Source organism: Symphalangus syndactylus, chromosome 9 (genome assembly GCF_028878055.3).
Source record: "Symphalangus syndactylus isolate Jambi chromosome 9, NHGRI_mSymSyn1-v2.1_pri, whole genome shotgun sequence".
NCBI classification, from domain to species: Eukaryota; Metazoa; Chordata; class Mammalia; order Primates; family Hylobatidae; genus Symphalangus; species Symphalangus syndactylus.
In genome coordinates this window covers 86,068,148-86,095,433 of record NC_072431.2, presented here as the reverse complement: position 1 = coordinate 86,095,433, position 27,286 = coordinate 86,068,148, and the positions used below count along the sequence as shown (strand labels likewise).

At 41.8% G+C, this 27,286-nt stretch overlaps 1 protein-coding gene and 1 long non-coding RNA gene across 5 annotated transcripts in view; one reads left to right on the top strand and one right to left on the bottom strand.

Annotated features, from left to right (window-relative positions):
* The window catches only part of NUDCD3 (NudC domain containing 3), a 107,129-nt gene extending 89,956 nt beyond the window's left edge, over nt 1-17,173 (bottom strand). Inside the window, exons 1-2 of one of the 2 annotated variants that reach the window (XM_055293265.2) lie at nt 16,665-17,173; nt 11,203-11,528 (exon numbers count right to left, since the gene is read on the bottom strand). In XM_055293265.2, coding sequence (XP_055149240.1) covers nt 11,203-11,528; nt 16,665-16,856 — 518 coding nt within the window. In that variant the 5' untranslated portion in view covers nt 16,857-17,173. The remainder of the gene's footprint in view (nt 1-11,202; nt 11,529-16,664) is intronic. The other variant, XM_063608962.1, reaches the window with a different exon arrangement.
* The window catches only part of LOC134731343 (uncharacterized), a 50,483-nt gene continuing 40,332 nt past the window's right edge, over nt 17,136-27,286 (top strand). For all 3 annotated transcript variants that reach the window (XR_010113542.1, XR_010113541.1, XR_010113543.1), the window contains exon 1: nt 17,136-17,330. This is a non-coding gene — a long non-coding RNA (uncharacterized lncRNA). The remainder of the gene's footprint in view (nt 17,331-27,286) is intronic.

The window sequence follows — 27,286 nt, the reverse complement described above, 5'->3', positions numbered from 1 at the left end:
AGGAAATAGGACAGAGGACATGCTAAACTACACGTGGGTAACAATCAGCAAAATCCAGCTAGTGGGAAATACAAACAAACAACTTGATTTACTTTACCAAATAAATTTTGAGGGAAAAAAAAAAAGAGAGAGAAAAAAACGGAGGGTTGACTATGAGGCATTGATGTTTGGAGCCTTATTAGTAGCCTGATTCAAACAAAACTTTCTTTTAATTAGGACACTATAAGAAAACTGGAAGTTTAAACAGTGGCTGAAAATATTTACAGATGAAATGACACAAGGCAGAATTTGTTTCAAAATAACCCAGGAGGGAGAAAAGCAGGCTGCTATTGGAACTGGGCAATGAGCACATGAGGAGTCATGTTCTTCTGTCTACTGTCTTTTGTATTTCAAATTCTACCTAATAAACATTTTGTGAAGTACATATATTACCTTTCTAACATCAAAAAAAAACCAAGCTAGCATAAAAAGAACTATTATTACAGAAAAATATTCAAATAGAAGTTGGCTATTTTAAAAGAAATTGGCTAGTTTTTAAAAAGTATCTCTCAGATAGTATGGTAATTAGTTGCTTTTTTCTAACACAGCAATGCAAATAAATCCTCAGTTAGTCCATGAGGTAGTTCTGCTTCAATTCCCAATAACTCTCTGGCCCTGCCTTCTAAATGTATGATTTTAAGCAAAGCACTTGACCATTGTACATCTCAATTTCTTCACCTGTAAAAAGGAAGCAGATCATTGGTTCTCAATTTTTGGAAATACATATTTTTTCCAGGGGAAAAACTCCACAGATGATTCTAACAATCCTCTTCCTCCTCCCTGACCACATGCTCCCCGAACCCATCCAACTGTGAAAATGTTAAGATACCAGGTTATTTTCTGATATAACTTCAATATCCAGCAAACTCAACACTGCTTTCTAAAAATGAAGCATATAACCTTCACTGCAAAATAAAAATAAACTGCAAAATACAAAATAAAAATGCAATGTTTCTTGTGAGAATTTTTTAAAAGTCCTCCTAACAACTTAAATCAGGTTTTCCTGACTTGTGTTTTAAGTCAAATCGCTTGGAGGCTTCTTATGCCTGAGCTTTCTTAAAGAAGGTGCAGTTTCAAGGTGAATCACTGGAAAGGTGAAATAGCAGCTATGACACAAGATGAGACTGAGCCAGGTGGCCTAGGGCTCAATCCCCAGGTGGGGTCCATGGATAGCTGAATCTGAGGGGAAACAGACAGACATCCCTCAACCTCTGGCTTTCTATTCATTATTCTCTCTCAGTGCATAATATGCAGCATATGCCCTCATCCAAGAACACGAGCCACTTCAGGTAGACAACACTCAACAGTGTACATCACGAATTCATCTTCTTTTTTTTTTTTTTTTTTTGAGACGTCTCACTCTGTCACTCCGACTGGAGTGCAGTGGCATAATCTCAGCTCACTGCAACCTCCGCCTCCTGGGTTCAAGCAATTCTTCTGCCTCAGCCTCCCAAGTAGCTGGGACTACAGGCGCGCACCACCACACCCAGCTAATTTTTGTATTTTTAATAGAGACAGGCTGTCACCATACTGGCCAGGTTGGTCTACATCACAAATTCAAAATCAGCAAAAGGAATGCAGGAAATGCTCAGGATACGCTGTTCAGCATAAAAGAAGGCAAAGTGTAATAAAATTTTATAAATATACATACATGTATTTATGTATATGTTTACATGCACAAGAAAAACACAGGCTGGACACAGACACTCATGCCTGTAATTCCAGCACTTTGAGAGGCTGAGGCAGGAGGATCTCTTAAGCCCAGGAGTTTGAGACCAGCCTGGGCAACACAGGGAGTCTCGTCTCTATAAAAAATTTTTTAAAAATTAGCCAGGCATGGTGGTACACATCCGTGATCCCAGCTACTCAGGAGGCTGAGGTAGGAAGATAGCTTGAGCCCAGGAAGTCGAGGTTGCACTGAGCTACAATTGCGCCGTGCTCCACTATATTCCAGCCTGGGCAACAGAGTAAGACTCTGTCTCAAAAAAGAAAAGAGAAGAGGAAAAGAAAGAAGAAAGGAAAGAAAAGAAAAGCCATAGAAAATATCCCGAAAAGTTAATAGGAAGTGAAGGGATTTTCTTTACATACTTAACTGTATTTTCCAAATATTGTACATTGAGTATAATCCGAAAGAAAAATGAAAAGCTTTTTCTTTTTTAAGAGAGATAATAGTAATGATAATAGCTAGTATCTACTTGAGTGCACACTCTGTCAGGAATCATGCTAAGCAGGTCTCATTCAGTCCTCACCACAGTCTATGGGGTTGGGTATATGGAGAGAAGGGGATTCTGATTAAGCCCCCGTGACTCTACAAAGGGGTCTCCTGCAATGGGCACCTGAAAAAGCCTCGACTAGTAAAGGAAGAAGCTGTTTAAAGATGAAACAAGGAATCCAAATTTCTCAGGCAGTGTGAGCCTACACACGGAAAGAAGTCTCAGGCCTGGAGCGCAGGCAACTTTCTATTCTCCTGACAGCCCACCCGAGAGACATCAAGAGCCACAGATGTCATGATAGGTGTGTGAATGCTATAGAAGGAATGTTTGTGTCTCTCCAAAATTCATGTTAAAGACCTAACCTCCAAAGTAATGTTATTTGGAGGTGGGGCCTCTGGGAGACGATTAGGTCATAAGGGCAGAGCCCTCGTGAATATGAGTAGTGGCCTTATAAAACAGGCCTAAGGGAGTTCATTTGCCCCTTTCACCATGCGACAACTCAATGAGAAGACAGAGGTCTATGAACCAGGAAGTGGGCCCTCACCACTGAACCTGCTGGCACCTTGATCTTGGACTTCTAGCCTCCTCTAGAGGCTGTCAGCAATAAATGTCTGTTGTTTACAAGCCACCCAGGCTACAGTATTTTTGTTATAGCAGACTGGGCAAAAACAGTAAGCAAAACCAAAGAAGAGTTACTAAGAAATGGAATTCGGCATGCACTGGGGGTCACCTCACACAGGACCAGGAAGTGAGAAAGGCTGAGTAAGTCTCTGCCCCTAATCACTGAAAATGTGGGCACAGCCAGCCATAAAGGAATAATGTAAAATGAAGTGCAAACTCCAAGGAGGCAGGGTTTCCTGCTGGGGAAAGCGAAGGGATGAACTACTGGAAAAAACTTTGCTGATGAGAAGAGTGAAGAGTGCCCATACCTACAGAGACCAAGACAGGAGGGAGCAGCCTGATGATGATGATGAGGTATCTGCCAAGGACACTATTAGGAAACCTGAAATTTATCTTCCAAATGATGCCATTCCCTTCCCAAGAAGCACCGAGGTCCCTGTAACTGGGCACAAAGGCCACACTACCCAAAGCAAGAGAAAGTACTGAACAGTTTTCTCAGGTATTATGTTCTAATGGGCTTGTCCTAGAAGGGGTTAATATGTCAAATTGTTCCCTGACACCCTCTTTGTACACTGCCACTACTCCGCTTCCCTGTCCAGGGCAGGAGGAATGGCCTAGTTGGACCCAGGGCCCTGTCACTGCCCAGTGCACACCAACAGTGTTGGAGCACTCTGTTCCTCATCCAAAGGACAAAAAGACACCCAGTCCAAGCACACAGGACAAAGACAACAGTTTCTAGGCAGCAACTGACATTCTTAGTGCTACCATATTTTCCTTCTTCTTTGTTAAAGAATTCTGCTCGTGATTTTTAAAAGGAAAAGCCCAGAACTGACACAGCCTTTCAGAGATTTTTGTCAGCATCCCAGCACGAGCAAAGGCAAAGTCACCATCCCACTGTCTACAGCAACACCTGCAGGTCAAGAGCCTGAACTGCAGGTGCTATGAAAGTTGACACTGACGGCCCATGCCCAGGAAACCAACACCAAACCCTACTGTGAGGTCATCCAAAAAGCAAACCCTAACAGGCAGCTCTTGAGAAATGCCTGATTAGTGACTATGTCATAAGATGCTGCAGACTTTGCGCCCCTCTCTTCCACAGTGCTAATCATGTCTGCAGGCACTGGTCACCCAGTCTAGTATTAAATAAACACTGAGGCTCAAATGGCACTTTTCACTTTTTACAAAGTCTTTACTATGAACAATTCTTTTTTTTTTTTCTTTTTCTTTTTTTTAAGATGGAGTCTCACTCTGCTCTGTCGCCCAGGCTGGAGTGCAGTGGCACAATCTCAGCTCACTGCAACCTCCACCTCCCAGGTTCAAGCAATTCCACTGCCTCAGCCTCCTGTGTAGCTGGGATTACAGGCACGCACCACCACACCTAGTTAATTTTTTGTATTTTTAGTAGAGACAGAGTTTCACCATGTTGGTGAGGCTTGTCTCAAACTCCTGACTTCAAATGATCAGCCGGCCTCAGCCTCTAACAGTGCTGAGATTACAGGCATGAGCCACCACACCCAGCCTGAACAACTATTAAAACTGTAAAGTATCCTTACAGAATATAAGCACATTCTCTGATGCTATCTTGTGCAAATAGGGAAATATCTGTGTGCTCAAATTCTCTCTCTTCTCTGAGGAATAAGATGGGTTATTTACTTTGGGCCAGGCGCGGTGGCTCACGCCTGTAATTCCGGCACTTTGGGAGACCAAGGCGGGTGGATCACCCAAGGTCAGGAGTTTCAGACCAGTCTGGCCAATATGTTGAAACCCTGTCTCTACTAAAAAAATACAAAAATTAGCCAGGCATGGTGGCAGGCATCTGCACTCCCAGCTACTTGCGAGGCTGAGGCAGGAGAATCACTTGAACCTGGGAGACGGAAGTTGCAGTAAGCCGAGATCATGCTATTGCACTCCAGCCTGGGCAACAAGAGCAAAACTCTGTCTAAGAAAAGAAAAAGATACGTTACTTTAAGCACTGGGGTGGGGGCATTTCTGATCTTCATTTGACATGTCCTGGCAGGAGCAAGAATGAAATTCAGGCCAGTTGTAGGTTATTAGTCAGGGAGATGCCAAAATCAGAGTGATGGTAAAATTAGGTCAAAATAAAATTTCCCCCAAATCACCCCAAAAATACTATAAATGAAACCTGTACATTATTATGTATAAATAACAATGTATGCTGCAAGAGCTTTAGGGCAGAACACAGACACAAGGTTGCCAGGATCTGGGAGTCTGGCACCAGTGGAAATGTTATTGTATTAGTCCATTCTCATGCTGCTATAAGGACATACCCAAGGTGGGGTAATTTATAAAGAAAAGAGGTTTAACTGACTCGCAGTTCAGCATGGCTGGGGAGGCCTCAGAAAACTTACAATCATGACAGAAGGGGAAGTAAACACATCCTTCTTCCTGCACATAGCAGCAGGAAGAAGTGCCGAGCAAAGGGGGAAAAGCCCCTTATAAAACCGTCTCATGAGAACTCACTATCACGAGAACCACATGGATATAACTGCCCCCATGATTCACTGCCTCCCACCGGGTCCCTCCCACGACACGTGGGGATTATGGGAACTGCAATTCAAGATGAGATTTGGGTGGGGACACAGCCAAACCATACTGGTCATCTATCTTGACTGTGGTGGTTACAAGACTACATTTGTCCAAAGTCATAAACTATTCTAAAAGGAATGAATTGTATTGTTACATAAATTATACTTTACTAGAACACAAAACAATTGTCTATATACAGTAATGAACACCTTACAATAAAAATGCATATATAGAGGCGGGAGGATTACTTGAGCCCAGAAGTTCGAGTTCAGCCTGAAAAACACAGCAAGATCCTGTCTTTAAAAAAATAAAATTCAAAATACATATATACAAAATATAAATACATTATTTTTAATCTTGCTTCTTTCTTTCCCAGCACTTACCCTGAATTTATTTAAATTAAATAAGCATGTGATGTGACTTTACTGTAGTATACAAAAAGGGAGTTTTTGCCTAATACTGGTTAGAACCAAAAAACGTGTCAAGTAAGAGTCATCAGATACCAGCAATCTAAGACATAGATTCTTAGATTTTAGACAGAGTGCCCACAAAAGGTGATGCTTCTGTGTGGTCTTCTACAGAATAACTACCTTAAATTACTCAATTAAAAGAACTGCAGATCTACAGTTTACAGGATAAACCATCCTGAACACTGGTGGGAGGACTTGGGGTACAGCTAAAGGTAGAACAAGGAAAAGGATGGTCTTTCACATTCTATTTTCAAATCTGCTAAAACACTACATTTCAGGTATAACTAGAGATCGGTGCCACAACTTCCTGTTTTGTTCAAGGAAAACAAGTAACTGAAGCTGAGAATGTTCCAGTCCTTGGAAATGTTTGATTAGGATTCTTGCGGTACCAGTCTATTCTGAACAAAGAGCTACGAAGTAGAAAGGTTAGCTTTTGTGAAACATATCCAAGTCTTCACTCTATACTTATTTTTAAGGTAGAACTCACAAAACTAACTCTAATTCTAACCCAGAACAAAATCTATTGGTTCAAGAATTTTAAAATAGGGTCTCTACAAAACAACAAAGTAGCTATTCTAGTCTATTACTCAGAAATCAAAACCAATCCCCTCTTTTCATTTTTTAGAGATCATAAAAGGAATACAAAAAAATTACTAAAACAAGATAAATGGTCATTACAGAAAAATTAGAAAATATAGTAAGGGACAAAGATAAAAATGAAGAACACTCACAATTCCACCACTCTGTGATTACTACTACTATTTTCTTCCAGCTTTTTTTCTACATATATAATTTTTAAAGTTTTCAAATTTGATATTAGACTATATAGTTTGAATTCTCCCCTTCTCACTTAACATTATATCATGAAAATATTTGTAAAAGTCAAGGTTCCACCAAAGAAACAGAAGCAGCAGATATAGTCAGCCCTCGCCATCCATGGGTTCCATATCCCAAATCAAAATAGTCCCAAAAAATATTTATCGAAATATTTGCTGCAGATCAAAAATATTCCCAAAAAAAGGCCAGGCATGGTGGCTCACACCTGTAATCCCTGCACTTTACGAGGCTGAGGCGAGTGGATCACTTGAGCTCACCAGTTCGACACCAGCCTGGGCAACATGGTAAGACCCTATCTCTACAAAAAAATACAAAAATCAGCTGGGCAAGGTGGCGCACGCCTGTAGTCCCAGCTACTTGGGAGGCTGAGGTGGGAGGATCGCTTGAGCTCAGAAGGCAGAGGCTGCAGTGAGCCAAGATCATGTCACTGCATTCCAGTATGGGCAACAGAGCAAGACCCATATCAAAAAAAAAAAAAATCCAAAAATTTGAAAAAAAAAAAAAAAAATGGATTGTTTTGTCTGTGCTGAACACGTACAAACTTCTTGTCATTATTCCCCAAATAATACAGTGTAACAACTATTTACACAGCATTTACATTGTATTAGGGATTGTAAGTAATCTAGAGATAATTTAAAGTATATGGGAGAATGTGCATAGGTTATACACAAATATTATACTGTTTTATATGAGACCTAGGCATCCATGAATTTTGGTATCCACGAGGGACCTGGAACCAATCCCTTGCAGATACCAAGGGATAAGTGTATTCATTAAGAGAGTTACTGCAAGAAATTGGCTTACATGATTGTGGGGGCTGGCTAGGCCAGTCTGAAATCCACATAGCAGGCCAATGTGGAACTCTCCAGAAACTGAGTGCAGCTGCTGTCCATCGGAGAAATTTCTTCTACTTCAGGGGAGCTCTGCTGTGCTCTTCAGGCTTTCAGCTGATAGATCAGGCCCACTCAGATCACCTAGGACAATCACCCTTACTTAAAGTCAACCAATTATTAACTTGCATCACATCCACAAAATACCTTGACAGCCATGCCAAGATGAGTGTTTGACTGAATAATCAGGACTGTAACTTAGCCAAACTGATAAATGAAACTGACCATCACAATAACCATGTCAGTAGTCTTTAAAAGCATTTTATAAATTTATTTATCCATTCCCTTACTATAGAAATTCAGCATCCTTCCAAAATTTTGCTAATATAAATAATGTTGGAATAAATAGAACTGAAGTGAACAATGCTATAGATTGAATGTTTGTGTCCCAAAATTCCTATGGTAAATCTTAATCCCAAGATATTGGGATTAGTATTTTGGGAGGTGATTAGGGCTCTGCCTTCATGACTAGAATTAGTGCCCTCATAAAAGACTTGAGAGAGTTCTCTCACCTCTTCCACCATTTGAGGACACAGCAAGGTAACTATGAATCAGAAAGTGGGCCCTCACCAGACACTGAATCTGCCAGTACCTTGACCTTAGACTTCCAGTCTCCAGAACTGTGAGCAATAAATTTCTGTAGTCTATAAGCCACCCAGGCTATATTATTTTGTTATAGCAGCCTAAGCGGACTATGACAAACAACTTTGTATATTCAATCTTCATTCTTACATCTGATTATTTTACAGAAAGACTACTAGTAAGGAGGCTGCACATAGAAAGAACTCCAAAAAACCTCATAGGATCCCCTTGCGTCTTTGGCTGAATACAAAACTGCACATGTGTAAAGTGCAACTCCATGAGACAAGCAGGAAACCTGGGTAACTGACATGGACAATCCCTAGAGCTAGGAGACGTTCAAGCCTCAACCAGCCAGAATGGAAAGACCTCACTAACAGCTGGAGCACTCAGAAGCCCCAAAAAGGCATGTCTTAAAAGACTAAGCTAGCTTTAAAATAAAAGTACCCTGGACACGGCTTAACAAAGCTGAAAAACAAGTCCAGACACATCAGTGCACACCTATAATCCCAGCACTTTGGTAAGCAAAGGTGGGAAGATCATCTGGGACCAGGAGTTCAAGATTAGCCTGAGTAACATATTAAGACTCCATCTTTACAATCAATTGATCAATCAATACAAATAAAAAACAAGCTTCAAAAAAGATCATTCTGATCAGCAAATAAATTAATTGCCTGCAAGAACAAAACTCAACACTCAACAGAAGAAATCAAAACCCAGACTCGACAGCATAACATTCATTAATGTCTAGCATCCAGTAAAAAATTATCAGACATTTGAAAGAAAATGTAACCCAAAATCAGAAGAAAACTCAATCCATAGAAATAAACCAAGAAATCACAGAGATAATGGAATTAGCAGATAAAGACTTTAAACTATTGTAAGTATATCGAAGGATTTAACGGCAAACCAAGGTAGAAATCAAAGCCATAAAAAACAATCAAAGGGAACCTGCAGGGCTGAAAAATAAACTATCTGAAATTAAGAACTTATTAGACGAGTTTAACTAAAGATTAGACACTAAAGGAGAAAAGACAGTAAAGTTGAAGGCAGGTCAACAGAAAATACTCCAAAGGAAGGACAAAGAGAAAACAGACCTCCTAAGTGTGTGTGTGTGTGTGTTTGTGTGTGTGTGTGTGTGTGGGCTCAAAAGTCCCCAAATAATACAAACACAAGGAATATCATGCCTGAGTAAATCTTAATCAAATTGCTCGAACTAATGATAATAAAGGAACTGATATAACAACAGAATGGGGATATTTCACACACAGGAGAAAAACGAATGTCTACTCACTTCTCATCAGAGACAGTACAAGCTAGAAGACAATGGAATGATAGTCTTTAAAATGTTTAAAGAAAAACAAAAACAATAAAAAAGAGTCAACCTGCAATTCTATAACCAGCAAAAATATTCTCAGAAAGGGAAGATGAAATAAAGGCATTTTCAGACAGAAAAGCTGAAAGAATTCACTATCAGCAGATCTGCACTATAAAAAATACTTTAAAAAGATCTGCAAGGAAATATCAGATGTCTGCCTTCCACCCTATACTCCCCACTTCCAATCTCTAAATCCTTATTTCACCCCTTCTCATCCAGAGCTCCATATTCAAGAGCTGCTCCCCTTCTCTATCAGCTTGGTTCTGCCATCAAACAATTGTTTTCTCTGAACTCCATTAGTCAGCCTGGACTTTAAGACTCTGCAATCTTGCCCCTCCTGTCTTTACAAAACTTATTTTCTCTTACTCCATATTTTATAAGCCATTCCAAGTTGTTCACTTTGCTTCATTAACTAGAAAAAAAACCCAAAAACTCCCCCACAGCCTAGGCAATACAGCAAGAAAATATTCTAAAAATTTAGCCAGGTATAGTGGCAGACATCTCTACAAAAAATTACAAAATTAACCAGATGTGGTGGTGCATGCCTATGGTCCCAGCTACTCAGGAGGCTGAGGCGAGAGGACTGCTGGAGCCCAAGAGTTCAACTCATATATTGCGCTATGATCACGCCACTGCACTCCAGCCTGGGCAACAGAGTAAGATCCGGTCTCTATTAAAAACTGTGCATGCACACAAACAATCTCCCCCAAAACAGGTCAGAAAGAGAGTATAGGAGTGAGAAAAACAGAAGAGAACTCAAGGTGGCGGGGATTTGGGAGGACACAGGTGACCCATCCTATCAAGGAGGGAAGAGAGTGAATTTTCCAAAAAAAAACAAAGCAGGCCAGGAGACTCGTGGCTGTCTTGTAGACACTGCTACAACTCCCACACAAGAAGGCATCAGCTCTTCTCACTCAGACTGTAAGGAAGGACTGTATAACTAAGTTTAGAGTACCTACGAAACATAACTCCTAAAAAGTGAGTACAAGTACAGCAAGAGGCTTGATTCAGAGAAACCTTACGTCATATTCAAGCTCTACTGCTCATTAGCTGCTTGACCATTGGCTCATTTAAAATTCACAACAGCTCTATGAGACAGGTACTATTATTATCACCTACATTTTATAGAGAAGAAAACTGAGACACAGAAAGGTTATACTGCTTGCTCAAGGTAACACATTCAGGAAGCGACATAGCCAGGATGTGAATCCAGTCCCCTAAAACAGACTGTCATTTCAGGTGTCCATTATACCTCAGGCATGATGAGCAAATCCTAGCAGTGCTCCTGCAGAGAGAAAAACACAAACAATCGAGCTGCTGAGGCTAAGCCTCTAAACAAAGATAAAGTTAGGTCTTTGTGAGAGGAGTCAAGTGCTCTAATTTTGGCTCCGGATCTCAAATGGTTGTATGACTATTGACCTTACCTAATGAGGGAACTGACCTTAAGCCAACTGACCTACCATCCTACATAACTGAAAGACTGTAATGCAGCAGTTTACAAATATGAAGAGCTAAATAAATACTGAGATCAAGAATTGATGTGTTACAAACTAAGAATGAATTATGGACAAACCCAAACACCAGATGTTAAGCAAAAAAGAAGGAAGCTGCAAAGTAGAAATTCCCACCTGGGAAGAACTGGTGGTTCCCTAGGGACTTCAGCAGCACCAGCAACTGCTCCTGGAGCTTCTGCCTCCTGTGAGCCATGGGCCATTTCCTTCGCAGGGTCCTGTGGGCCTGGAGGCTGCACTTTCTCTACTTCCTGACGCCCACCCAATTCTGTGGTGGAGTCAATCTCTATTTCCTGGACTGGAACTGGGACTGGCTCCTTCTCAGCTGCAGCAGCTGACACAGTCTTGGCCTCTTCTTCTTCCTTTCTTCTGATTTTCTCTTCAAGTTCCTGCCTTCTCTTCTCATCATCCTGACGGGCCATGTGGTCAAAGGTTTTGAATACCTAAAATCAAACACCAATCCAGCAATCAGTTCATCTGCCCAATACTGTACCACATATCTTGTAGAAATGTGGTAAAATCTGTGAAGGAGAGAACTAAAAGCCATAAACTGACAAGTTTTCCCACTGGCAAAATGGAAATGCACTGTCACTTCACCAAAAGCTGACAGGTAAACAGTGTTTAACAGGAGGATTCCAAAATCAACGAAATCAAAAACTTACAAGCCAAGGCTAACAATATTTACATACCTCAAAGATGTACAGTTAGATGGTCTTTGTTGTCATTATTTTACAGACCCCAGTCTTGTTCACAATGCAAAGAATACACGGTCCTGGTACAACTGTGGGTTATAAAGCCACCAAAATTCAGACTCACAAATGAAACATGAAAATATGGCTGAACTTCAATTCCCACAATGGAACCAGGTTTACTGGACTGCTGCTATTTTTCACCACACTGCATGGACATTCAATTCAACAAACATCTACTATGTGCCTACAGTGTGCAAGAAACACACGCACAAAAAACATCAAAATGATTTCTGCTGCCTCCTAAGAACTCAAAATTCTGGTGTGTAAACAAGCTCTTAACCTTTTCTGGGAAACAGTCACACCCATGAAGGTGCTGGGACCTCTCTACCAAAAAAGTACAGTCAAGACATACCCACACATGAAAACTCTGATACAAGAGAGGGCGTGACAAAGCCCTCAATTCCCTGTCAGAGTATGGGTGGGAATGAGCATGTCTGGCGAAAGAAATCTAGGGAGACTTCTTGGAACAAGGAGGATCCCAGTTAGACCTTAAATGAGAGGCACATCTTCCACAGGGAACCACTGGAAGAAATGCCATAGCTCCAAGAATAGGCTTGTCAAGGAAGGGCAAAAGCTCTTGCAATAACTGGAGGGAGGAAAGGCTGAGAGAGCAACCTGGGACATGGGTGGGAGTCAGATTCCAAAAGGCTAGAATGCGGACAGGTATTAAATAACAATGTTCTGTGCACTGCGCAGGCAGTCAAAAGGGTGCTAACAGACTAACTGTGTCAAATTATTCTACAAACATTCTCTCAAAACCCTCACAAAAATACTGTGAAGAAGACAGCATCAACATTTCAAAAATGAGAAAAAATAAGGCTTGGAAGGGTTACGTAACTTGCCCCAGCTCCTGCTGGCAAAAGAAGTAAAAAAATTACGCAGCACACACCAAACAGTGCGGGGAGATGATGATGTAGGCAGAGGGGAAAAAAATCAATAAAATCCTAAAAGGTTAAAAACTGGAAACAACACCAGAACCATTTTTACTTCTGCAGATAACCTGAAGCCCTGACTTGATTCTAACATTAGTGTCTCTACCGCTTTGAGTCCACTGCTCTCAGAGTTGCTCATCCTCCTGATACTCCAGATCTTCATCTTCACTCCACAAAAGCAAAGCAACAAGATCCATCTTCACTCCACAAAAGCAAAGCAACAAGATCTCTCTCTCTTAACACCTGAGACTTCTAACACAGAACCCCCGGACTTAATAGTCCTCACCATGTCGCTGCCTCTGCTCACTCAGTACATCAGGCCTTCTCTGACCTACCCATTCACACCACCTGGAAGTGCAACCACTGCCAACCTCCCAACCATCACATGTTCTCAGTACTCATTCTAGAGTCATAGAACATAGAGCTGGAAGAGAACTCTAATCTGTAACCTCCAATCAATCTTCTCAGCTGACAAGAGGTGAAGTAACTCTCCCAAGATTTCCCAACAATTTACGTGAGGAACAGGATGTAGCTAGCTTTCCTGATTCTAGTTTCGAGGACTTCTACAAAGGAGCACTTCTCAAAATGGACTCCAAAAAAAACAGCATTATCGACTATAAAGAATGGCTTGTTGGTCTAAACTATTTTTGTCTTAAAACATACTAATGTATTATAAAGTGGAATGCAATTTTCACATACATCATTCCTACTGAGGTTCTTCAAGCTGTGTATCCAGGCTACGCAAACTTTTAGGAGAAAACGTATGAGCTGCCTAACTCTACACCAACACTGTACTCCCCAAAATATTAAGGGAACGCTTTGAAGTTCCACAATGATGCAGCCCAGCACTCCCATCCAAATTCTTCTGTGCCTATATTCAGCAGAGACACCAAGCATCCCACTTCTGGTGGGGGTGGAGGGGCAGACCACAGGAAGGAGTCTTATGCCATCAAGTTAGGGACAGAAAAAAAAAAAAAAAAACCCTAAGAGGCAGATGAGTAGGAGTGGGGAGGTCAGGAGATCACCTACTACCATGAATAATGTTATGCTAGTACCAAGTCACTCAGTCTCACGCAGTGTTGTCCCACCCCACAATAAAACCCTTGTCAATACTGAAATCACCTTTACAAACCTGTCAAATGAGCTTTTGTGGATAAAAGAACAGGTTCTGGCCAGGCGCGGTAGCTCATGTCTGTAATCCCAGCACTTTGGGAGGCCGAGGCGGGTGATCACCTGAGGTCAGGAGTTCAAGACCAGCCTGGCCAACACGGTGAAATCCCATCTCTACTACTAAAAATACAAAAATTAGCCGGGCATGGTGGTGCATGCCTGTAATCCCAGCTACTCGGGAGGCTGAGGCAGGAGAATCACTTGAACCTGGGAGGTGGAGGTGCAGTGAGCCAAGATTGCGCCACTGCACTCCAGCCTGGGCAACAGAATGAGACTCCATCTCAAAAAAAAAGATAAAAAAAAAAAAAACAGGTTCCCAGGATTCACCCTGATCTACCCAACCAAAATATCCAGGAATATGTGCTTTTAAAAGTTCCTTGGCCGGGCGCAGTGGCTCACACCTGTAATCCCAGCACTTTGGGAGGCCGAGGCAGACAGAACACAAGGTCAGGAGTTCGAGACCAGCCTGGCCAACATGGTGAAACCCCATCTCTACTAAAAACACAAAAATTAGCCAGGCGTGGTGGCGCACGCCTGCAATCCCAGCTACTCAAGAGGCTGAGGCAGGAGAACTGCTTGAACCGAGGAGGCGGAGGTTGCAGTGAGCTGAGATCATGCCACTGCACTCCAGCCTGGGCGACAGAGTAAGACTCCATCCCGAGGAAAAAAAAAAAAAAAGAAAAAAGTTCCTTAAGCGATGCTGATGGTTGAGAACCACTTCCAGAAAACATGACACCTCTCTTAACCATCTGCTGGAGACTGCTGTCCCCTTGGTTTCTGTGAAACTTATTGCTCTCCACCAAGATTATTCCCCAAGGCCTGTTCTTCACCTTTGGCTCTTCTCTCTCCCTCAGACCACTACAGTTGCTCTAGCTCCCAAAAGATCTAGTCCAGTAATTCCAATAGCCTATGGGCAGGGACTCCTATCTGCAACTTCAAGTTCAACCTGTCTAAAACTGAACTTTTTCCCCTAAACCCAGGTGACAGTTCAGTTAATGCATTATCACTATTCCAGTCACCCAAGTTGAAACCTTGGATCATCTTTGACCCATCCCTCCCCTTCCTCCATCCCTGCTCCCCATCTCCACTACTTCATTAGACTGGTCACCAAATCCTAACCTATGGAAGCGTCTTATAAGAGGTGTTACCAGGTAAATGAGTGCTCTGTCAGTTCATCTGTGAAACAAAGACCAACCTCTCAGGTTATGTTAAGGGTTAAATAAGATAACGAGCCCAGAATATAAAACATCTGGTACTATACATATTACTCAGTATATACTCCTTTCTCCTCCACACCTTTCTGCAAACTACAATCATCCTAGACAAAAGTGTTCTCATACTACTACGGAATGGTTAAATAATAGAACAGAAAGATTTGGAATCCACAAAACGAAATGTTTAGTTCCAGCTCTACGGTGAACTGGCTGTGTGTTCTTGGTCAAATCACTTAATCTTGCTGAATTGGTACGTAAACTTGAAACTTCTCTATTTCACAGAGACACTGAAGATCAAATGGCAAGACTTCATTAACCTGCCATAAGATCCTGCTAAAGGCCACCTCCAACAGCTCTCTCATCACTAAGATGGCACTTATGCCACTGACAAGGACGAGGAATAGCCTTAAGTTCTGAAATTGAATCCTAATGGAACCCCATTCCTCATTTGACCCTATTACCCTGGTAGCTACCAAGACATTCAAAGCTTTGGCTTCTGCTGAGGAAAGTAACATCTAATCAACCTGCAGCATGCATTAAGACTTCAGGAGGAAACATCTGAAGCACTTTATAAACTGTAACATCTAGAGAACTGGGGGAGGTATCATCAGCATTTCTATCTTCTTGGGTTTCTACAAATAGGCTTAATGCTTGGCTGAATAGTTTCTTTTAATCTCATCAGAAGTCCCACCTCTCTTATAAAACCTTCTTCACTTCTCAACCATCATTTCTATTTCTTTTCTTTACAATGGGCTCCATCAAATAATTGCCCTTACAAAGTTTTCTATTACTTTCTGGGTTTTCTCTCTTTAACTGTAAGTGTCACAAGGAAAGAGAAACCGTTACTTAAACACCCGTATCACCCGTACCTGTGGCAACTAAGAGTGTAAACTACATTCAGCAAACGGTTGCTTACCACTACATTCAAAAGTGCCCATTCAACTTCACTGAATGAGTACTGTCAGCGTTTCCAACATACAATAAACTTAACCTGGAAAGTACGGAATTAAGTTCAAATGAAATTTTAATAATCACTACAATGACAGTCTTTGACCTGGGAAGTCACATTTCAAACAAGCGGCCACACCCATTGATCAACACAATGCCTCCGTCATCCCCGCCAGCTCAAGTCTTTGGTAGTTCTGGGGCATGCACGTTTCTGTTGCTGTAAATGTCCTTCCTTCTGTCTGGCCTGCATGGATTTCGCTCCCTGACTAGCAGCCCCCAGCACCGTGAGGGGTACGCGCTGCCGGGTGCTGAGTAGGGCTCTTAACAGTCGGCTTACTACTTCTGAAACCTCAGGACGTCCGGAGCGAACCCCGGCTGCTCCCTCAGCGGAATAAGCTGACATCCAATCCGCGCTTCAAATTACTGAAGCCATTCTCGCAAGCTCAACCCCAGGACACCAGGAAAAGGAGGAAACAGGCTGGGAGAGCTTGGAGGAGCGGGCGCCAGGAGTCAGGGCAGGCTGGGGGCGGCGGCTCCCCAGACCGCAGGCCCGGCCGCCTCACCTGCAGCACCAGGGCCTGCGCGGCCCCGGGCGGGAAGCCCATGCGGTCCGATGGGTGGCGCAGCAAGCGATAGAAGTCTGTCTTGCGGTAGAGAAAGCCAAAGAGAACGCGCAGGAAATCCTGGACGTTGCCCACGTGCTGCAGGATGCCCAGAAGGGCCTGGTCGTACAGCTCGGCCGCCCCTGGCTCCATGTCGCCTCCCGCCCTAGGTACGCTTCACACACAGAGCGCCGCCTCAGACCTGCCGACTGGCCACTTCCGGCGTCCGCAGCCAACGGCTCCGCCGGACGGCGCGGCTGCGGAACTTCCGGTCTGTGCTCGTTCGGCCCTCGCGGCCCCGGGCTGTTTTCCCCGGACCCAGCTGCCCCAGGGGCTTTGCCTTGAGGTGGTCTTCGACAAAAGAGCCCAACAAGGGCAGCAAGAAGGTTCCTACGCGGAAGGAGGCCCGTGGCTGCTGCTGCGCTGCGGGGGCTTGACCGCCATGTTTGAAGCGGGCGGAAAAAAATTACGGGGCGTGCAGTGTCACGTGACTGCTCGGATTTTTTTTTTTTTTTTTTTTTTTTTTTTTTTTTTTTTTTTTTGTCACGTTGTCTGTGGATCCTTTCTTATTTCTGTGTTGAATTCCAGCCTGGGTATTCGGAACCTATGGTTACAGCTGGGGCTACGGTAAGCTTTTTGTTAGTGAGCCAGATATGGGAAAATGCGTATATGTGGGATGTATGGGTTTCTTATTAACAGATCTGTGAGTTAAACTCAGGGCGTTGCATCAGAAGAAAATCAAGATGAAGAAAAGAAAATAAAGAGTGAGTGCATTCACGTATATTAAGTGGAAAGAGCTAGATTCAGAATAGAGAATCCGTATGCCATCGTTGTGAAATATGTACGTGTATGTGTGTGTATAGTATGTATATACATATATACGTCATATATACATGTGTTGTTAGTCTAGTGTCTGTCAAAGTATAATCTTAAGTAAAAAGCATGACGCTCATACAAATATATCATGAACACATATCCAAGATTTCTTCAGCAAATTAACAATGATATGGTAAAGCTGGTTCAAAAGCATTTTGAGGAAGTGGACATTAAACATTTTGACAAAGCATTCGAGTAAGATTAGGTTGGATACAAAGCTGGCTGGTGTTCTACAAGATGATAAAACCATAGGTTATCATTTCTAGTGGATAGAAATGATTTGCACCTCTTCTAGATTAAAACATGCAAGTTAACATGTCTTCATAGTATATAAGCTTTAATGAATTGTAAATAAAATCAAACTCAGGTAAATTGCCCTAGAACAGTGGTTCTGAAACTCTTGATTTAGGAACCATTAATCCTCTTAAAATTTGTTGAACATTCCAAAGAACATTTGTTGATATGGGTTATGCTTATCAATATTTACCACATTAGAAATTAAAACTTAGAAAATGTTTAAATATTTATTTACTCATTTTTAAATGACCATAAAACACATTACATGTTAACATACTTTTATGCAAAAAATAATGTTCTTCAATAAAAGTTTAGCGAGAGGAGTAACATAGTTTTACATTTTTGCAAATCTCTTTAATGAGCTTACTAGAAGACAGCAAGATTTGGCCGGCACGGTAGCTCACGCTTGTAATCCCAGCACTTTGGGAGGCCAAGGCGGGAGGATCAGGAGTTCGAGACCAGCCTGGCCAACACAGTGAAATCCTGTCTCTACTAAAAATACGAAAATTAGCTGGGCGTGGTGGTGGGTGCCTGTAATCCCAGCTCCTCGGGAGGCTGAGGCAGGAGAATCGCTTGAACCCGGGAGGCAGAGGTTGCAGTGAGCCGAGATCGCACCACTGCATTCCAGCCTGGGTGACAGAGCTAGACTCCGTCTCCAAAAAAAAAAATAGAAGACAACAAGGTTCTCACATCTGCATTCACTGCAACATAATTTGCACTATGTTGTTTTGATTGAAGTATATGAAAACATGCAACCTCACACAAACAGTTGCAAATGAGAGGAATATTTTGTCTTTTCAAATAAATGTGGGTATTTGTCTTTTAAATGACATCAAAATTCTTCTACAAGTGATAGTTTCTATTTTTTTTTATTTTTAAGAGGCAGGGTCTCCCTCTGTCACCCAGGCTGGAATGTAATGATGTGATCATAACTAACTGCAGCCTTGAACTCTTGAACTCAAGCAATCTTCCTGCCTCAGCCTTCCGAGTAGCTGGAACTACAGGCACATGCCACTGTGCCTGGCTAATTTTTTAATTATTTTTGTGGAGACGAGGTTGGGCCTACATTGTTCAGGCTGGTCTGAAACTCATGGGCTCAAGCGATCCTCCCCTCTCAGCCTCCCAAAGTGCTGGAATTATAGGTGTGAGCTGCTGCACCCAGCCCTATAACTGGTAGTTTCTTAAAGGTTACTTGCCGTATGGAATCTAAAACTGTATCTATAGACTTTTCATACTCTGTTACATTAATATCGATTGATCTGTCTTTCACTTTGAATGGATCTTTAATAAGTGCATGATTTTATACCATCATGCATTAATTAGTCATTTGAAAATATTGGTCCACTGTGTTACGCAGCTCTTCCAAATGTTCACTCGTTTCATGCAACGAGCATATCTTGCCCCCAGATCTTGGTTTCTAATATCATTTCATTATATAATATCAAAAAATAACATTTGTTAGAATTACCACTAAACTCATCAGAGAAGTCTTTATTTATTGACAAGCACTCAAGCTCATGGAAGCAGGATATGGGTTTTTTGAATTCTAATTTTAGCTTAAAAACTTGAACTTTATTATTGGAAGTAGATACAATCAATTATTTTTCTTGATGAGACAGGCTCCCTTCATTCTGTCATTCAAGTAAAAATGATGCTCTGTGACTTGTTCAACTGGCAACTCAATCACACAAGTGCTTTGCATCAATGCAACCATTTTGCTTCAGTATGAGGCAGACATGTCTTATGTGTACTTGTCTTTTAATCACACACTATTAAAAAGACTTGTTCTCAAGTGGAGAAGCTTTAATAAAACAACTTTTAATAAAATTAATAATTAAATGCTATCAGGAGCATTCTTAAGTGAAACTGAACATTTTTAACCTGTAAGTGTAAGGCAGTGCATACTAGTCAAGTTTGGTGTCTGTTATGGACTGAATGTGCCTGCCCCCCACCACATTCATATGTTGAAGCCCCAGTCCTCAGTGGGACTATATTTGGAGTCACATTGGTGATTAGAAGGGCCTTTAAAAGATACTTAAAGGTTAAATGAGATTATAAGGGTGGGACCTTAACCCAATGGAACTGGTATCCTCATAAGAGGAGAAGGAGACACTAGAGATCTCACTCTGCACACACACAGAAGAAAGGCCATGTGAGGACACAGTGAGATTGCTTCAAGCCAGAAAGAGAGCTCTCACCAGATACCAACACCTTGGTCTTGGATTTCTGGCCTCCAAGACTGTGAGAGAATAAACGTGTTGTTTAAGCCACCCAGTCTATGGTACTTTGTGACAGCAGCAAGCTAGGACAGTCCTCTGCCTTGATTCCTGCTGAGACACTTGCAGTTTTACCTGCCATTGCTTTTGCACCATCATTGTAAATGTCAACATAGTAAAAAACAAATAACATCATAGTACTGTTATTTTTACCTTGAAGGCACCCCAGGGCCACACACTACACTCTGAGAATCACTGCCCTAGAGAATTAATGAATCTCGGGCGAGCCTATTATATAATTCCTCAGTATAACTGAAAGGACATGCACTCATCTTCTTGCTATATTCAAAGTTTTGAATAATTTTCTTTAGCACCTAAAGGAAGGAATGGAACAGACGCTGCATCTGGAGAAGGGAAATTGAGGGAAACACTATAAAATAGGAGAAAAACTTACTCTTGTATTTGATACCATATATATGCATTACCTATTCAAAAAGTAAATAAAATATCTTTTTTTTTTTTTTTGAGACAGAGTCTTGCTCTGTCGCCCGGGCTGGAATGTAGTGACGCAGTCTCAGCTCGGCTCACTGCAAGCTCCGTCTCCTGGGTTCACGCCATTCTCCCACCTCAGCCTCCCGAGTAGCTGGGACTACAGGCACCCACCACCACACTCGGCTAATTTTTTTGTATTTTTAGTAGAGACGGGGTTTCACCTTTCACAGGATGGTCTCGATCTCCTGACCTTGTGATCCACCTGCCTCAGCCTCCCAAAGTGCTGGGATTACAGGCGTGAGCCACCGTGCCTGGCCAAAATATCTTTTAAATTGAGTGGAAAGCTAAACATAATGTCATAACACAGTCCAGCAATCATGCTCTTATGTATTTACCCAGCTTATTTGAAAACTATGTCCATACAGAAATCTACATGCAAATGTTTATTGCAGCTTTACTCAAAATTGCCAAAAATGGGAAGCAACCAGCTTCCCTCAACAGGTGACTGAATAAACGAACGATAGTACATTCATAGAATGAAGTACTGTTTTCAGCAATAAGAAGGAATAAGCTATCAATCAATAAAAAGATATGGGTTAATCTTAAATGCATATTGCTAAGAGATAGAAACCAGTCAAAAAATGCTACCACCCGATTATATGACATTCTGAAAAATGCAAAATGTAGAAACAGTAAAAGATCAGTGGTTGTCAGGGTTTGGGTGTGAGGAAAGGTTGAATGATGCACAGGGAATTTTTTAGGATGTAAAATTATTCTGTATGATAGTAATGATAGATACATGACACTACACATTTGTCAAAACCCATAGAAATTTATAGCACCAAAAGTAAACCTTAATATATGCAGTCTTTTAAAAAATCACTTAGGAGATTGGGGGATCCCAGAATGGGTTGCAGAATGTGACAGAACAATCTTAACTGTGTCACAGATGTATGAAACAACCTCACTGAAGGGATGACAGAAAGAGATGCTGTCCTAAGTAACTTTGGAAATGAGCAGAGTCTGTAAGACTAAAGACAAAAGGAACTGTATATAAACACTGAAATCTAGTTGATACAATTATTCCTAACAGGGGTAGGGGTTATCAATTCTGAAACCACTAGATAAGTATAGTGGAAATGAACAATTAAGTAAATGGTTGAGGGTGGTGGGATCCAGGTTTCTCACTGGTGGAGTGAGAGGGTTTTAGATAAGCAGGGGAAGGAGGCTAGAATGATCCATGTGGTAATAGTTCAGAGTTAGAAATTCATCCTTATAGATACAGATGGCTATGTGTAGACTATTTATAGAAATGTGTATATATGCAGGTGAGTGTACATACATGTATTTACTTGTTCTCAGCTGAGAAGGTCTAGAAGCAACAATGCTCCAGTAGCAACGAGCATACCTTCCACCCAGATCTTGGTTTCTGATATTCTCCAATAGAAAGAACCAGGGCTTCTTGGAGAAATGGCTGATTCTAGGACTGACACAGAAAATAAACAAGATGCGCCTGGAGCATCTTGTGGGTGGTGCCTCAAAGTAAGGAAGTGCAAAGAAAAAAAAAACCCACAATGATGGGGGTATGACAAAGGAAAGTGCTTCCAATGGCCAAAGCTGGAACAATTTGAGCAGCAAAATAAGGTATTATTATATTAGAACCCATAATATAAAACAAATATCTGTGAGTCCATACTGATATACATATAAATATATTGATATATACATAACTATATGATATATGGAGATATTTATCATACTGAATAAAGAAATGGAAGAAAATAGACACATTTTCTGTTCAGAAGAATTCCCAGTAATTTATGTAGCTATTCTGCCCTCAAGGAGGTGGAGCATGACTCCCTACTTCTTATGTCTAGGATACGTGTGGTGACTCTTCCTAATGGTAGACCATGGAAAGGGGAGAAACCTGACGAGGATGACCTCAGCCAGGTGATCGAGGTCAACATCAACAGTGATAAGTCATGTTGATAGTATACACCTTTAATATGCTATGAATGACACTTTACCTCTGTGGCCTTCCTCTCAAAAACCCATAACCCTAGTCTAATCATGAGAAGAATGTTGGACAAGCCCCATTTGAGGAACATTCTACAAAATACCTAAGAAGTACTCCTCAAAACTGTCAAGGTCATCAAAAACAATGAAAGCTTGAGAAACTGTCACAACCAAGAAGAGCCTAAGGTGACCTGACAACTAAATAGCATGTGGGGTCCTGGATAGGATCCTGGAACAGAAAAAGGACGTTAGGTAAAAATTAAGGAAGTCAAAATAAAATAGGCACTTTAGTTAGTAGTAATTATCAGTATTTATTAATTGTGAAAAATGAACCATACTAATGTAATATGTTAATAATAGGGTAAACTGGATGTGAGCTATACAGGAACTCTGTAATCTCTTTGCCATTTATTTTGGAAATCTAAAACTTATTTTAAAATGTACTCTTAAAAATTGTATTTTATTTTATTTATTTATTTATTTATTTATTTATTTTAGAGACGGAGTCTCCCTCTGTTGCCCAGGCTGGAGTGCAGTGGCATGATTTCGGCTCACTGCAACCTCTGCCTCCCGGATTCAAGCAATCTGCCTCAACCTCCTGAGTAGCTCGGATTACAGGCGCACGCTGCCTCGCCCGGCTAATTTCTTTTGTATTTTAGTAGAGACGAGGTTTCACCGTGTTGCCCAGGCTGGTCTCGAACTCCTGAGCTCAGGCAGTCTGCCCGCCTTGGCCTCCCAAAGTGCTAGGATTACAGGCGTGAGCTACTGCGCCAGTCAAAAATGTATTTTAAAAAGTAGTAATCATCCACCATCCCGTTCACTCCCCTAAAAAGTAAGTGGACATGTTAGGGCAAAGTGCCTGCCTGAGCTCTAGAGGTCAGACATAAAACTGAGTAAGAGGAGATAGTGCAGGGCTGGGCCCCTTCTGGCCCAGCTGAGACTCTCACATGGGGTTCAGGAGGGCAGATGCTTTTAGCTGTTTCTCCAGCAAAGATGTTTTCTCTGCATTTCTTACTCCTTCCTGGTTATGCAATCTCTCATCCCACCACCAAACTCTTCTGAAAGTAGCTGTAGCTGTCCTCCAACAACTGGGAGGCCCAGGGCAGCAGCATGTTGGTCATACTGATGGCAAAGGTGCCCAAGGCACACTCAGTAACTTACGTTTTTTTTAAGTAGAGATGAAGTCTCACTATTTTGCCCAGGCTGGACTTGAACTCCCGAGCCTAAGCAATCTACCGGCCTTGGCCTCCTAAAGTGCTAGAACTACAAGTGTGAGTCACTGCACCTGACAAACTTACTTTCAAGTATCAGGGAAAAAGGGGTACAAATAGTCAGCGATAATGCAAATGGTGATGAGTTGTTGAATCTCAGCTGGAAGATATACTATACCAGGTTTCACTGAACAATTTTTTCCCATGTATGTGAATGTTTTCAAAATAGAAAGTTAGTAAAAGAGATCTGGTGCAAACATGGTAAAATGTTAGTGTGTGTTTAATATTAATGTGGGCTCCTATGTATATTTACACTATTTTCTGTCTATTCTGTGTGTTTGAATTAATTTTATAATTCCATTATTGATTTAAAGTACTCATAAGAATAAGGTGTTATAAAAAATCAGAACGTTATGTTTAAAAGAGAAAAATATTTTTTTTTTTTTTTTTTTTTTTTTTGAGACGGAGTCTCGCTCTGTCGCCCAGGCTGGAGTGCAGTGGCGCAGTCTCGGCTCACTGCAAGCTCCGCCTCCCGGGTTCACGCCATTCTCCTGCCTCAGCCTCTCCGAGTAGCTGGGACTACAGGCGCCCGCCACCACGCCCGGCTAATTTTTTTTGTATTTTTAGTAGAGACGGGGTTTCACTGCGGTCTCGATCTCCTGACCTCGTGATCCGCCCGCCTCGGCCTCCCAAAGTGCTGGGATTACAAGCGTGAGCCACCGCGCCCGACAAGAGAAAAATATTTGAAACTAGGCCGGGCACGGTGGCTTCACACCTGTAATCCCAGCACTTTGAGAGGCTGAGGCAGGCAGATCACCTGAGGTCAGGAGTTAAGGACCAGTCTGGCCAATATGGTGAAACCCCATCTCTACTAAAAATACAAAACTTAGCTGGGTATGGTGGCACGTATCTGTATTCCCAACTACTCGGGAGACTGAGGCAGGAGAATCGCTTGAACCTGGGAGGTGGAGGTTGCAGTGAGGCTAGATCATGCCACTGCCATCCAGCCTGGGCGACAGAGTGAGACCGTCTCAAAAAAAAAAAAAAAAAAAATGAAAAAAAGAAACTAAACCATGGTTTAATGAAATAAAATACCTCAGTTAAAAATAAGAATAAAGAATAAAGGAGATCAAAGTTGGGGATGTCAAATATTGCCCTCTGTAAATCTAGAAAGTTTCTGCATTTTATTATTAAATATTTTATAATTAAAATGTAATGTTTTAAGAAGATTCATTATACACTATAATAAAAAGATGTGGGGGAGCAGACACTTGTAGACACTGCTGGTGGAAGTGTAAGAATATACAGACATTTTTTAAAGCAGTTTGGCAAAATCTAGCTTTATCAGTCAGGATCCTGGTGGGAAACAGATGGCCCTCCCAAGCTGGGTAGTTTGAAGGGAGTTTTTAAAAGGCACTATTTACAAAGATAGGGGCAAGGTTTTTGAAAGCTCACATGAGATAGAATGGGACCATGGGACTAGCAACAGCAGGGAGCTGTTCCCACCCCTGGACCTGGAGGGCCTGGAAGAAAGTGGCTTCTAAAATCAGGATAAATAGTTGCTAGTGGAGAAGCCCACCTGACCTTTAACTCCTTGCCCTCTGACTTCTTGCTGGTAGTGACTAATGGTCACATCCATTTTGAAGCCAGAAGTTAAAATAAACAGGCTAACCCTCTTCATCTGGATCAGCCTTCCAGGGAAGAGAATAGGTTGGAAAAAGGTGGACAGCAGATCAGAAAAGGCAAGAAAAAGAAATCCAGTACACTATTGAAAATCAAAATATACATAGGTATTGGCCAAGCAATTTCACTGCTAGAAATTTACCAGCTGGGCGCAGTGGCTCATGCCTGTTATCCCACCACTTTGGGAGGCCGAGGTGGGCGGATCATTTGAGGTTGGGAGTTCGAGACTGGCCTGACCAACATGGAGAAACCCCATCTCTACTAAAAATACAGAATTAGCCAGGTATGGTGGCACATGCCTATAATCCCAGCTACTCAGGAGGCCGAGGCAGGAGAATCACTTGAACCCAGGAGGCAGAGGTTGTGGTGAGCCGAGATCGTGCCATTGCACTCCAGCCTGGGCAACAAGAGCGAAACTCCTTCTCAAAAAAAAAAAGAAAAGAAAAAAAGAAATTTACCATATAACTATATTCAAGCAACTGTATGGATTTATTTATATGAGGACATTCATTACAGCATTATTTATAATTGTGAAAAGCTAGAGTTCAATGCCCAACCATAGGTGGCTGAATAAATAAATTGTGATACATAGTTGTTATTCACACACAACATATATTTACCAAGAATCCATGGGTATGAATTTATGAAGTGAATATAATTATAGGTGTGAGCTGCAGAATGGAATATATGGCAGTAACAGGCCATATATTATAGGTGTGAGCTGCAGAATGAAATATATGGCAGTAACAGGCCCCAAGTAAGTCCAAAACCCAGCAAAGAAAAACCCATATTTAGTCCTAAAGCTGGAGAATAATCTCCTTTGACTCCATGTTCCACATCCTGGGCACACTGGTTTGGGGATTGGGCCTCCAAGGCCTCAGGCAGCCAGGTCTCCATGGCTTTCTCTTGGTTTGGAGTATCATGACTGCAGCTCTCCCAGGCTGGGGTTACACAAGGGTAGCTCTACAGTTCTGGGCTCTAGTAGGTACCGCCCTGGTGGGAACTCTGTGACAACTCTGACCACACATTCCTGCTAAGCATTGGCTTAGTAGGGACTCTCTGTGGTGGCTCTTCCCCTGCAATAAGTCTCTTCCTGGGCCTCAAGCTGTTTGATACATCTTTTGAAAACCAAGTGGAAGCTGCTGTGACCCCACCACCTATGCACCCATCCCTGCAGAGTTAGCACAATGTAGACATTGCCAAGGCTTACTGGTGAATAGCATCTGGCTCCCTTGTATTCATGCTAATCTCTTCAGCAAGCAGTCTCTGGGCCACACCCTGAGTTCACTCTCCTAAATGTACCTTTTTATACTTTACATGGCCAGGCTATAAATTTTCCAAATCTTTCACTCTGCTTCTTTTTAAATTGTAAATTCTGTCTTTAAGTCATTCCTTTGTTCTTGTATCTCACTATATGTGATTAAAAATAGCCATGCAGCAGTCTGAATGCTTAACTGCTTAGGTATTTCTTCCACCAGATATCCTAGTTTGTCATTCAAATTCCATTTTCCATGAAGCTCTCAGGCATGGACACAGTTCCACCATTACTATTTTGTAACAAAGATGCTCTTTATTCAAGTTTCCAGTACCTTGTTTCTCATTTCCATCTGAGACCTCATCAGAATGGCCTCTACCAATATTAAATATAATGTTGGTAGATAATGTAGCCAGTAAAGGCCATTTACTGTTAATGTTGGTAGAGACATGGACAGTAAAGGCCATTTACTGTCCACATCAGAGACTGTGTCCATATCTCTATCAACAGTCGTGACCACTGAAGTAATCTTTAAGA